We start from the raw sequence: 14,019 nt of genomic DNA, 5'->3' as shown, positions 1-14,019 counted from the left end.
AACTTTCAGGTCATTTTGAAGTTGGAGTCATCAACTTTGTAAACATTGGGAGCATTGGGGGAGAGTTCTACTAATATAATACTGTCCAAGGCAAAAATAAGCCATTCCAAGGTAAAACCAGAGGTTTAAATTCTGATATCCGAAAATTCACAATCATACCCCAGAATACATTGAATCAAAACACAATAATTCTAACCCACAATTACAAATGTACCTGTTGTATAAATCGCGAAACTTGTATATACCGCACTCAATACACTGTGATCAGTGTATTGCTCTCCTTAACTGGCTGGGTCGGGAAAAAAATAGGTAAACTCACTGTCATAAATTGATTTATAAATCCATACGAGCACTGCGACAACTGAAGCAGTCCCTTTAAAGACCATTTTCCTTTAGATGTAGGCTATAACAATAGTGAATGCCAGACAGTCAAAGTTATGCAAAACCATATTTATAAGTGCGTACAGCTCACAAGTGAGCGCGTACTCACTACACTAGATTAGAACAATCTTTTACCTGCACAGTGAAGATGCACAGTTAAAAAAAGAGTTTTCAACCTTAAAGGAATAGGATTACATAAAAATGTTCCAAGTTACTGGTATACATGTATAGTTATAATAACTTAAGCCATTCTTGTTTTTAAAGATAATGGAATTAGTAGGATATACATCCAGAGTATATGAAATGTTGGAGGTGTTTGATGATGTCAAGAAAGGAAAGTACTCAAAAAGTCTAGTGACAGCTGAGGATACATCTAAACCAAAGACTGCCCTCAAAGCTAAAGATAGAATACAAGGTCCAATGGAAATAGAAGGTAAGCAGCAGTCAGTACTCCAGATATCCTTGTTGGGATGGTATTGTTGGGGAAAGTAAGTAAAATAGAAATGACTTCCCTGAGGTTCAGTAGTGCTATAGGCATGGTGAAGTGTGTGTGTGTGTGTGTGTGTGTGTGTGTGTGTGTGTGTGTGTGTGTGTGTGTGTGTGTGTGTGTGTGTGTGTGTGTGTGTGTGTGTGTGTGTGTGTGTGTGTGTGTGTGTGTGTGTGTGTGTGAATGACTTAAATACGACTTAAAGTTAAAGTAAAACCAGATTTAAACTGAAAGCCTTCCGTAAGGGGAGAGAATATTGAATCATTATGTGAACTGAATGATTTCATGGCACATAAAGGAACGAGGTCGATTAGCAAGGTGAACTCATTGGATGATTGTATATGTGATAAATTGTGTAGATTAGGTGTGTACTTTGTCAAACCATTTTTCTTTGAGTTTATCGGTACTGTTACGTGTATGTCAACTTCATAAAACAACAACAACTTAGCTTGGAAAATGATTTACTTTTATCGTATACGTAGTACATACATACATACATACATACATACATACATACATACATACATACATACATACATAACCTATATTTTTTGTACCATTACAACATGACCTATATTTTTGGCATAATGACAACACTTTGTGATGTAATATTAGATGGAAAGTAACCTATTCCTTCTGGATCGATTGAAAAAGAAAATGGTGTCCATCACATGGCTTGATAGAATTACATTATAAACATGTTATATGTTCAACTTCACAGGTGAAATCACAGAAGTAGAATCAGCATCTATTTCACTTGAAGATGTTCCTATCATCACACCAAATGGTGATATCATAACATCCAGTTTAAGTCTCAAGGTAAAAATACAGCTACAATATTGCTGTGAATATTGCTTTTTACAAACAAGTTCAAGCAGCAACACCAATAGTAGTTATTAGCATATTACTTATTGTGATAACATTGTATCAAGTTCTAACTATTAAAACTGCAACAGCTAAAATTCAAACACATAGTTCAAAGATGAATGATAGTGCTGGTTCCAGTAAAACAATCAAAAAGAAACGAAAACAACAGAACAGTGCTTCATTCACAGTGTTACCCATGACTTAGCCAAAATTTGAGTTATTGGGGTATACTTTGGCAGAAATACCATGACTTTGCAGTAAGTTAACATGTTGGGCATGACCTTGCAATAGTTACTTTGCATTGTAGTGATATTATACTACTGTAGTTGACTTTAATATCAACTGACTTATCTTATCTCTTTTGCTCTAGGTTGAAGATGATATGCATTTATTGATAACAGGACCAAATGGATGTGGTAAAAGTTCACTGTTTAGAATCCTAGGTGGATTATGGCCTGCATACAGTGGAAGACTCATTAAACCAGCATTGAAACATTTATTTTATATACCTCAAAGGTAAATAATTCACTGAAATCTAATTAAGATAAGGATAAATAAAATGAGTCTTTTAGCACAACTGAACTGATAAAGCTATAGGCATGGCAGTTGTCAGTCTGTCTGTGTGTGTGTGTGTGTGTGTGTGTGTGTGTGTGTGTGTGTGTGTGTGTGTGTGTGTGTGTGTGTGTGTGTGTGTGTGTGTGTAAACAACTTAAAATCAAAAACCACTGGACCAAATTGCCATGATATTTGGTGGGTGTATTGTATTATGAGCTTACCTCTGGTATATGATTTGGGTCAAAAAATGTGATTTTTGTTCAAAAAACTTAAACTCAAAATGTTTGAGCAGATCAGTCTAAAATTTAATGGAAATATTGTTAGGGGTATTTAGATGAAAAATTGTTAATGACATGATGATCCCATCAGTGATATGCAAGTTCCGTATGTGTCTTTTTGGTCAAAAATCTTTGATTCCAAAATTATTGAGCAGATTGGGTTGATATTTGATGGGAACATTCTTAGTGGTGTTAAGATTAAGAATTGTTCATAATGTGATGATCCCATAAGTGATATGCAAATTAGGTCTCAATTTTGGTCAAAAACTGATATCTTGAAACTGCATGATGAATGGGGGTTGAAACTTGGTGGGAATGTTTCTGAAGGTGTCATTTTGCAGTTATTGTTGAAAACATTTTGACACAATCGGTCCTAGCAACCATGAACACACCATTAGCAATAGTGAAATGATGATGCATACTACAAAGATATCAACAGGAATGAGTAGATAAGTGAATACGCATTCAAAATATGTAATACTATGCAAATATGCCTAGCAACAGGACCATGCTCATAGCAAAAAGAGTGTAGTGCCATATGACTGTATTTTAAGTTATCTCCATAAATACATGTAATATGGGTTGCAGTTCATTCCCGTGAAATCTGTGTGTGTTTAAAAATTGTGTTTTGTTTGTGTCAGACCCTACATGTCCATTGGTACATTACGAGACCAAGTCATCTACCCAGATACAGTGACTGACATGGACAGTAAAGGCTATATTGATAAAGATTTGGAACAAATACTTAATATCGTATTCCTCCAAAACATTGTCATCAGAGAAGGAGGTAAGATTTTATTTAATAAGCCGGACTTGTGTGACTTCAATTTTAACTCAAACAAGTAATGTACTCATCAAGTCCCAGCATAAAGATTTACTTGTACCTACAAAACTGACATTCATTACCATAGTCTCCATTAGGGGACTATTGCAATGTGCTATGTTCGTCCGTCAATTTATGTTGTGATACGATCCAATATGGCCACCAGGGAGCCACTTTTTTAGCTCCGCTGTCAGTGAAAGCTGAAAGCGTAGCTTTAGGTATAGGTTGTATAGAGTATAGAGAGTAGAGTGAATCATAGGTGTCCGTCAAACTTTTATATTTTCATTATTTTCTCCGAAAGTGACAGTCAGTATTCTTAGATATTTGGTGTGCATGTTCCCTGGGGGGAGGCTATTCAGATTTGTTCATGCCAAGTTGATCTGTTCCATTTTCAATTTTTTATGATTTTTTTTCATAAAATGTCATTTTCATCATCTCCGTGAAAACTTATTGTCAGATTGCTTTGATATCTGGTGTGTTGATGCGCAGGGGGTAGCTTACTCAGGTTTGTTAATTTCAAGTCAGCACATCTTCATTTTTATTTTTTATGATTTTTTTTTTGTAATTTGAAAAAAAAATGAATATGTTAATGAGCATTATGACCGACGCCATATTGGAAATCAGTCGACGAGACTTTAAGTAAACTGCCACTTTTCAAAAGACACTATTGACGTCAAACAAGCAATGTAATATGTGCTATAGTCATAATTCTACGCATTGGGTGCCCAAATGCATGAAGTGACAAGCGTTTATTCGAAACAGGGTTGTAAACTTCAAATCCAAATTCTGCACCCCTTCTACATAATCAGCCAGTCCGCAACGTCCTTATTTGCATACTCTATCCTGATTCGACCAGAAGCTGAAGTTGACCTCATTTGACCGGGCGATTTTCCACAGCAAGTAACAACACAGGACGTTCTTGGTACTCACTAAAATCTCACTTCAGACCCACTATAAAAATGTGATGTTTTCAGATAACATGTAACTTGTGATTAATTCTATATTGTCGTGCAATTTGGAGTGACAGTGAACCAGAATTAAGACAACTTGCGTAAAGAAGGCATGCGGTTGAAGTTATGCAAGAGCAGTCTAACTGCGGACTGTGAATCAACCAAATATTGTTTATTGGCCGACAGTTAACATGTAAAGTTAAACAACATGAACGTGTCTTGCCATTTCCAAAATGCAAATATTTGGCAAGTAAAAATAATTAAAATAATCACAACTTTAATTTGGCTTCAGTCTTTGCATTATGTTTTGCGTATCTTTCCCCGTTTTACATGTAAATCCAAAAAGGTTCTCTCGTCATGTCATCAGTGATCATACCGCGAGGGGCTGCTTTGAATACGAGCGAAGTGAGGCATGTTGAGGTATTTTGTTGAGAATTATAAATATTGCGAAATGTCAAGTACAAGGTTTAAATACAATGGAATGATGAAAAAAAAATGGCCGAGTCTGCTGACAGGCGCCGCGCCGGTCACAAGAAACACTGTAAATTCCATCTTTCTTAGTTTCCATACGGCGACAACCCCAGGTACCCGGATGCACGAGGGACTAACCTGGAAGCAAGTCGTTGTCAGCCATACGTTACAGTGGTAACATCATCCGAGAAATCGCTGCGTTCAGAGTGTCATTATTCACAGAATTGTTGTTTTCGAGTGAAAACGCGTCTTGAATTGTATAAATCTAACAAATGAAGACATGTCAAGTTATATTTTGAAAGTTGTATCGCTAGTTTGAGACGATTTTCTCACGTACTACCGAGGCTTACTTGGACTTGGACCTTACTCCAGTTCATCGGGAAGTTTAGCCAGTCCGATAATTCTTTCTGGTTTAGTTTACAACACTTTTGATCACGCAGATTTTGTTTTTGTGATGAAAAGAAATAAAAAAAAAAGATCACTTCAACCATTTCGTTGTGTTTTCTTTATGAAAGGTTATAGAACATGAACGAGTGTTACCACTGTAATGTATGGCTGCCAGAATGACTCTCTTTCGGGTACTTGGCGGGGATTGTCGCCGTCCGGAAACTAAGATGACGATTAATACATTTCTTCCCTATATATATCTACTACAACTTGTACAAGTTGAATGTTGTTGACTTGGTAAATTTGTTAGAAAATTGAAATTGAAATTGCCTCAAAATTATTTTAGATCCCTAGTTTATTTCATTCATCATTAAAATTCCCCAGGGTTAAAGCTGTAAGACAATGGAATTATTTATAGCCAACCTCAAAATCCTCTTTTTTTTCTTTTTCTTGTGTGCATTTCCCAGTCATTTTTTTTGTGTGCAATTTTTCATAACAGTAGATTTTTGTTCTAAAATGGTGACTATGGTATAAAAGTACAATACATTACCAACTTCTGTGTAAAATGTGTTTTACAGTGAGACATCATATGAACCACTAACCACTTTATTGCATCGCTAAAACAAAACTGCATAGTGAAGAGCTGAAGAACTGAACCACTTCTACGTGTCACCAAAATAAAAAATAAAATTTAAAAAAAACAGCGGAGCTATTCTGACCGATAGGTCGCTTGTTTACGATTTGTTCATATCCAGAACAATTACTTGGACATGACTGGACAAATTTCTGTCAAACTTGGTACAAGGACAACACACTATGACATACATATGCATGTCAATTTATGTCTCAATACAATCCAATATGGCTGCCAGGCAGCCATTTTGTTACCATTTTTTCATGTCCAGAGCCATTACTTCGATGTGTCTGAACCAATTCCCTTCAAACTGGGTACAGGGATATATATAGTGTACCATATTCTTCATATGCACGTCAACTAGTGTGACTATATGATCCAATATGACCACTAGGCAGCCATTCTGTTTTAACCGATTCCCTTTAAACTGGATACAAGGATATATATTGTACTATAATCTTCACATGCATATCAACTTGAGTCACGATACAATCCAATATGGCCACTGGGCAAACATTTGACATTGTCCTTATACCAACATTGAATGAGATCTGCTCAGGCATGTCTGCATAATGGCTTTGAACATTTTGTTATGATTTTTCCATGTTTGGGACCATTACATAGACATGCATGAACAATTTTCATTAAAACTTATTTAAAGACAATGTACTATGATGTATATATGTACAATGTATGTCAGCTTGTGTCATGACATGATCCAACAGGACTGCTAGGCAGCCATCTGTTATGATTGATTTTTTCATGTCTGGAGCCATTTTGCAGACATGTCTGAACATGGTAAATTGGAAAAATTCGCATTCTTCTTGATCAAAGTTGTACTGAAAAACTAGTTCATGCTTTTATTACATCACATCTAGATTATTGCAACAGTTTATTATATGGTCTCCCACTTCAACAAATTCGTAAGCTCCAAATTATCCAGAATTCAGCAGCAAAACTTGTCATTAGAAAGAAAAAAGTTGAGCATATTACCCCAGTTCTTCATTCATTACACTGGCTACCTATTCAGAAGCGCATTGAATTCAAAGTACTCTGTATAGTTCTTAATGGGTGCGGGCCCTCATATCTAGGCAATTTATTAATGGTTAGATCCACCCGTCATTCCCTACGGTCGCAATCCGGTAGCGTGGTGAATTTGCACCAACCGATAGGGAACACTGCATACTATGGTGATCGGGCCTTCTCTATTTGCGACCCATGCCTTTGGAATGCCCTGCCATCATGTCTTCGTTCTTCACATACTTTGAACAGTTTTAAATCTGCCTTAAAATATCATCTTTTTAGATCTCATTATCATTAACTTTTAACTTTTTTACATTTCAGTTTTTTAAATATCATTCCGTGTCTTTGTATTTTTATCCTGTATCATATTATGTTTATACTTGTTATATGTACATTTTAAATTACTTTTATACTTTTGTTCAGCGCATTGAGATTGTTTTAATGTAATGCGCTCTATAAGAAATAAATATTATTATTATTATGTCAATTTCAGTCAATCTTGGTATAAGGGCAGTGTACTATGAGGTACATAATCATATGCATGTCAATTTGTGATTGCACCTATCATACACAAGAAGTGTTACAATCCAAATACGGATCAATAGCTCCCAAACAGCGGGGACTATGTAATGTATGATGGCTTGTTTCTGATAACTCTCTGATGGTATTTCTTTGTACTTTTACATTCCTTTTAAATGCGTGATTTTTATTAATATAAATTATCATATTAAGCCCCTTCACTTGTAATTAAATAATGTTATAATATTAAATAAATATTAATAATTCTAATAATAATAAAGTTTATTTGAAAATTAACCACCCTACCTGGGGCAGTCTGTTATGCTGAGTTCAAAAAAAGGGGGTAATTTTATGAACATCGGTTGCCATGGTAACCAAAATCACCATAATATGTTAATCATTTTTCAAAAATTTGACATAAAACATTGAATATAATTCAGTGAAAAAATGTCCTTGATTTTGGTATGTATCAGCTGGTGGTACCTATTGTAACATAAATCGTATAAAATAGGATAGCTGTTTCCATGAAAACATATGGTAGACATGAAAATTATGTTTTCGCTATATACATTATGCATCTGAAAAATAGCACTATAATTCCAATAGTGATCTTTTTTTTGCATATTGACTACACTACTATGGGTAGTTTGTCATGCTGAGTTCAAAAAAAGTGGTCATTTGATGAGCATCAGTTGCCATGGTAACCAAAATGACCATATTATGATTTTTGAAAAATTGAACATAAACATTTTAAAAAAATAATTTTAGGAAAAACTTCCTTGCTGTTGGCATGTATGAGTCAGTGATATCTAACACAAAGTTTCATGATTTTTGAAATTATCTATCAAAGTTTAAGCAATTCGAAAACTCAAAAATCGACAGAATATGAGTCATTATGACATTAAAATAAAAATATGATGTACCTAAATATCAGCAGTCCTTGAGAATTCTATCTACCCCCGGTAGGTTCAGTCTTTTATCACATCTTCAAAAGTAAGTGTACACACATATTTGAGTACAAGTGACATTGCGATGACTCCATACTATATGTTGTTTGTACTATGAAAGATCCGACAACATCTCAACTTCTCAGCTATTTCAAATTCAATGTACATGCAGCCACCTCCCTATTAGGCAATAGATACATCCATGCTATGGTACATAATACATATGTACCTGACGCAAGTCGCTGTTGTTGGGAAAAAACATGAGCTATCACACGTAAATTACATGTAACAGTTTTGAGGAGTGAATATGTTTAGTTAATCAATGTCAAGGATAGTAAGAACGTGTATTTGACCACCGAAACACGTAATCGACTCCATGTTCAAGTAAAGGTCATGCCTGTGGTGACAGGCGCCTGTCAGCAGACTCTGCCTTTTTTTAAAGGTCAGTAAGCATGTAAGTGTTACCGGCTTTCCTGATCAATTTACTCGAGTTCCCTGGGTGTGGCTAATGATCAAAGTGAAATAACAGAAAACATATTATATAATGCCTCGAAAATTGTATTTGAACTTAGTCTAATATAAAGAAGGCAAGTCAGCCTCATAAAATATCTTCCATATGATAGTCATTTTTTTTAACAATAATGCATGCGTAGTCCGGATTGTTTGTCTTGCCTTCAAGCAGACTACCGAGAGTTGATTGTTTTTATTTTGATACATACTACATGTACCACTGACGCAATCAATGTAAAAAGATGCGACAATGATGTTGCAATTCAGTATTGACATTGTTGTGTCTACCTGGAAAATTACATGCATCATGGCAAACACAGGTTCATATGGACACAGCACAGTACAGTGAATATGTCACGCTTACACGTCAAAAATCAGAACAAAAAAATAAATAAATAAAACACAAATTTGCACTGCAAGACATGCCTAGCCATAGTTCTCTTCAGCATGTTCAAATTTTATTTTACAAGACAAAAATAGTCGTAGACGATTTGGCACCATGCCACAGCAAGCCTTCAGTAAGCACGGGTAGTTTTTTGAAAGATGATGAAACTGCTTTGTGTCACTGTGTGGATGGTAATGAACCCAATGAATAGAAAATGAAATAATTAAAAAAAGTGAGTACATAGTTTTCAACAGAGATAGTAATCTGACAAAACTTTCTGACAATTTTGTGAGGCTAGCTAGCCACTTCGCTATAACACTGTGAATGGTCATAGACTGTACTGCGACGACACATGATACCTCTGCATGTAGATCAAAGGGGGACCTAGCGTTCAAAACTAAAGTGGCCATGGAAAATCAAACTGCCGTATTTTTCTTAAAAGAAGCAAATCAAAGAGATGTAGTCACTTTGAAAACCATAGATTTTTGAGTACATACATGTACACATAAAAACAGACATTTCCCAGACTTTATAGTCACAGCCCATCAATCCATGAACAATGGACTCACCCACGTTATTACATCACCTCATGTGTTGTCTTATAGTGAAGCCCTTTCTCATCCGATCTCTGTAAGTTCGCGAGTACAAAATATCAGATCATTTTCGATCAGAATTCAATAATTAGGAATTAGAATGTTCCATTTTGTTCATTTCAGTGACATTTTAGAAAGTAGTGTGCTGTAGGTCGACAACACGAGACTGGATGTGTTTACATGTAAACGTGGCTCTGAATTTATATGCTATACGAGGTTCGACCAGGGACATATAAAATTTGCCCTAATATTTTTTTCATTGTCATTATTATATAATATTAAACCCCTTCACTTGTAATAATGATAATAATAATGATGATAATAATAATAATGTTGGTTTTTATATAACGCTTTCGCACTTTGTGCTCAAAGCGCTTTACAATTATTACCCCTGGCACAGATCTATAGTGGTACAACAGCCCTTTATACTTCCTCAACTCCTTGGGGAGCACGCATTCCATTGCAGTCTTTATAAGTGCATAGGATTAAAGCATTCACATTACAACCTCTATCCTACCAGGTCCCCAATTCTACAGCTAGGTGGACTGAGGCACAGTTGTGGTTCAAATCTTGCCCATGGACTTTAGCCACTCGGAAGCAAATGACAATGATGGGGCTCGAACCTGCAACCTATTTATTCAGTGTTATTCCAAGCCGGCCACTCTAACCATTTACACATCATGACTCCATTTGTACCTCCTTCAGCATAATTTATGAAATATCTGGAAAAATAATGATGATTTGGAATATGTTGAGCACCACAGAATCAGTGATGTAGACATGAGTTGTCATGACATAGAATGATCAGGTTGTATAAACATAATTTCTATTCAAAAGACACTAACTTTACTTGCATGTGCACAGTGTAATTACACATGTACATCTAATATTTCCCTACATCCTCTTTGTGTAGGTTGGGATGCTGTACGTGACTGGAAGGATGTGTTATCGGGTGGTGAGAAACAGAGGATGGGTATGGCCAGAATATTCTACCACAAGTGAGTGTTTTTTTAGCACATTGCAAGTGTACAGTATCATTTTTTTAAAAGTATAACGAGTGTGTTGCCATGGATTACTATATTATTGTAGTCTTATGATAGTTTAGTGTGCATTCCAGCATGTAGCAGTCTTATATCAACCACTGCCATGCCAATGGGTATTTAATAACACAGCATAGTGCAAGTGTAGTATTGGAAATCTGAAGGTGTATTAACTATTATGGTTATATCTGAATTGTATTAAAGGATTAGGGTATATGATCTACTTTCTACAGAAAAAACGTCCATAAATTGATGCTGTAATCTTGTTGCTTGCTCTACTGTTGATGTACGTCCACAACATTCATTGCTTAAAGTAACTTTAAAAATACTTACTGCATTCCAGACCCAAATTTGCTCTATTGGATGAGTGTACAAGTGCCGTGAGTATTGACGTTGAGGGCAGTATATTCCAGGCAGCTAAAGACCGTGGAATCATACTTCTAACAATAACCCATAGGCCATCTTTGTGGTAAGTACATGTACAGGTTCAGTACCCACTTGAAGCAACCAATTATACATTGTAATATAAAGATCATTTAGTTAAGGACAGTTATTCAGGAGATGGTAGATGGCCTAGTACCTTTCGCTTGAAATGACGCAATGTACATGTATCTTGCCATGTCACATTGAGCTTTGAACACTTGCAAACCGAAATGCTAGTCCTGCTTGCAGACCGGCACGAGTCTATATCACTGACATGACCATCAACACTGAAGGGGCGACTTGTTCCGTATGCAAGCAAGACTAATGAAATATGTGCACCACCAGCAAGCAGGTCCATAGACTATTAAATTAAAATATCAGACGATGTTATGTCTACTACAAGTTGAATATTGTTGACAACTGTGGACGGTGTTTTCAGGTAAATTGTTAGAAAATTGAAATTCGAATTGCCTCAAAATTATTTTAGATTCCTAGTTTATTTCATTCATCATTAAAATTTTCCAAGGTTAAAGCCGTAAGACACTGGAATTATTTATAGCCAACCTCTAAAATCCTTTTTTTGTGCATTTCCCAGTCATTATTTTTCTGAGATTTTGTGTAATTTACATAACAATAGTTTTTTTGTAAAATGGTGACTATAATACAAAAAAACAATATTTTACCAACTTTCTTGTGAAATGTGTTTTACAGTGAGTCATCATATGAAACCACTAACCACTTTATTACATCGCTAAAACAAAGCTGCATAGTGAAGAGCTGAACAACTGAACCACTTCTACATGTTACCAAAATAAAAAAAATAAAAAACTTCTACATGTTACCAAAATAAAAAACCTGCAATGTTCTGACCGATAGGTCGCTTGTTTTCTTTAGCTTTATTTTGCATTTGAAATTATTATTACATAATTACAAGTACATATTAAGTAAATAGTAGATACTCAATTTAATTGACATAGACCTTTATAGATAAATAACTGAAAGAATTTCAAATGTTTGTACTGGTGTTTGTACTGGTAAATGTAGTACAGTGTATATGACATTACTATCCCCTTTTAGATTCAGAAGAAAGACCCCATGATATATCTCACAGCAAACCTCATATGAACCTCTTCCTTCAGAGTCAAGAAACACAACATCTTATTTTCTAGTGACTGATTAATCTGCAAAAACAGGCCGGTTTTCTAGTACCTATGAATTATCGGTAATACTGGCAACTTTGACATTCATATGCTGTCTATTTGAACGTAAACAAACCAATGCTAATACATGATGTTTTCTTTTTGATGCCACACCTTATGTAATGGGAAATTTGATTTGTCTTTTAAGTATATGCTAGACATGAATCCTATTATCGAAATTGCTATGACCGCGACATCCTACAAATAATTTATGATTGGAAAATAAAGGTTCAAAAAAGTGCGTTTTTGATGAAATACTACATTTCAAGTTTTGTAGTGTATTCTTTTGAATAAACGCTACATTTGTCAGGATCGTCACTAACTTCTGATAATCCATTTTAAAACTTAAGTCTCCAAACTGGCACAAATACTGAAATATTTGACGATTTTGACATGAAAAATCAACCACAAAGTCAAATGGTATCAAATTAACGAAGAATGGAGTGATAGCAGACATATCAATGTATGAGAATACATGATTGGTAGTATTGCTGAGACACCTCAAGTTTCATGGACTATGTTGATACAAGTGTATGCAAATTAAAGGATTTTTTACATGCTGTGAAAGTTGGTATTTTTCATCTGTCTGCTGCTGTTGCTGTTTTCCATCCAGATCATTCAGCACTGCCACTGATTACAATGGTCGGCTTTGCATATACTAGTGCGAGTGAATAAGGGATAGAATTCTGCCAACACTATTTCCAGTATTACACTGTGCATGTTGTGAAGACCAAGCACTTGCACATTTCGTGCATTTAGCTGGACTTACAAGATTTTTATTCCATCAAAGCTTTTCAGTAATCTCAAGTAAACCTTGCAAAATGCACCTTATACATGTAGTATCAAAACAATGCAAGTTATGATTCCCTATATCTTATCTTGCAGGAAATTCCACACTCACTTGCTGCAGTTTGACGGTGAGGGTGGATGGAGATTGGAGGAATTAGACACCAAGACAAGGCTGTCACTAAATGAAGAGAAACAGAAACTTGAAACTCAACTAGCAGGTATCCCAAAGATGCAGCATAGATTAGATGAGTTGTGTAAATTATTGGGTGAGGACTCAGTGCTGAAGTCTAGCTCATCCAGTGCTAATCTACAGTGGGACGGAAACATGGCTTGATACACTTTAACTGATGTAAATATTGATGAAGAAACTATAGACAACCTATTGAAAATGGCAGAACACTTCAATATACAATTTTACTGAGAAAAATTATGACTGAGTATGCAGTGTTTTTATTACGGTGCATATTTAAGTAGGTAACATCTACCTGGTGCAACTGTCATATTACTGAGGTTTCACACGAATAAGAATTTTCATTAATTATGGTTTAGACTAAGCAAATTTTACCTGAATTCCCTAGGCATTTTATCTGGGTTCTTCATCAAAGTCATTAAAGGTATGAAAGTCTATGCAAGTTTTACCTGATTTCCCTTTCTTTTGCCAGGGTCTCCAAACCTTTAAGTTAGTAAAAACAATGAATTATCAATAATAGTATAATCAGATTTATGTAACTTTCACCAGTTCTTGTACTGGGGTTATG

At 35.4% G+C, this 14,019-nt stretch overlaps 1 protein-coding gene across 1 annotated transcript in view; it reads left to right on the top strand.

Annotated features, from left to right (window-relative positions):
* LOC144442763 (ATP-binding cassette sub-family D member 2-like) overlaps nt 1–13,723 on the top strand; it is a 30,770-nt gene extending 17,047 nt beyond the window's left edge. Inside the window, exons 4-10 of the mRNA XM_078132139.1 lie at nt 646–814; nt 1,590–1,687; nt 2,106–2,251; nt 3,210–3,355; nt 10,724–10,808; nt 11,194–11,319; nt 13,358–13,723. Coding sequence (XP_077988265.1) covers nt 646–814; nt 1,590–1,687; nt 2,106–2,251; nt 3,210–3,355; nt 10,724–10,808; nt 11,194–11,319; nt 13,358–13,595 — 1,008 coding nt within the window. The 3' untranslated portion in view covers nt 13,596–13,723. The remainder of the gene's footprint in view (nt 1–645; nt 815–1,589; nt 1,688–2,105; nt 2,252–3,209; nt 3,356–10,723; nt 10,809–11,193; nt 11,320–13,357) is intronic.
* The last annotated feature ends 296 nt before the right edge of the window (nt 13,724–14,019 follow it).

Source organism: Glandiceps talaboti, chromosome 1, assembly GCF_964340395.1.
Source record: "Glandiceps talaboti chromosome 1, keGlaTala1.1, whole genome shotgun sequence".
In the NCBI taxonomy this organism is placed as follows: Eukaryota; Metazoa; Hemichordata; class Enteropneusta; family Spengelidae; genus Glandiceps; species Glandiceps talaboti.
Note: the sequence above shows the minus strand (reverse complement) of the source record. Positions and strands in the feature narration are given on the sequence as shown.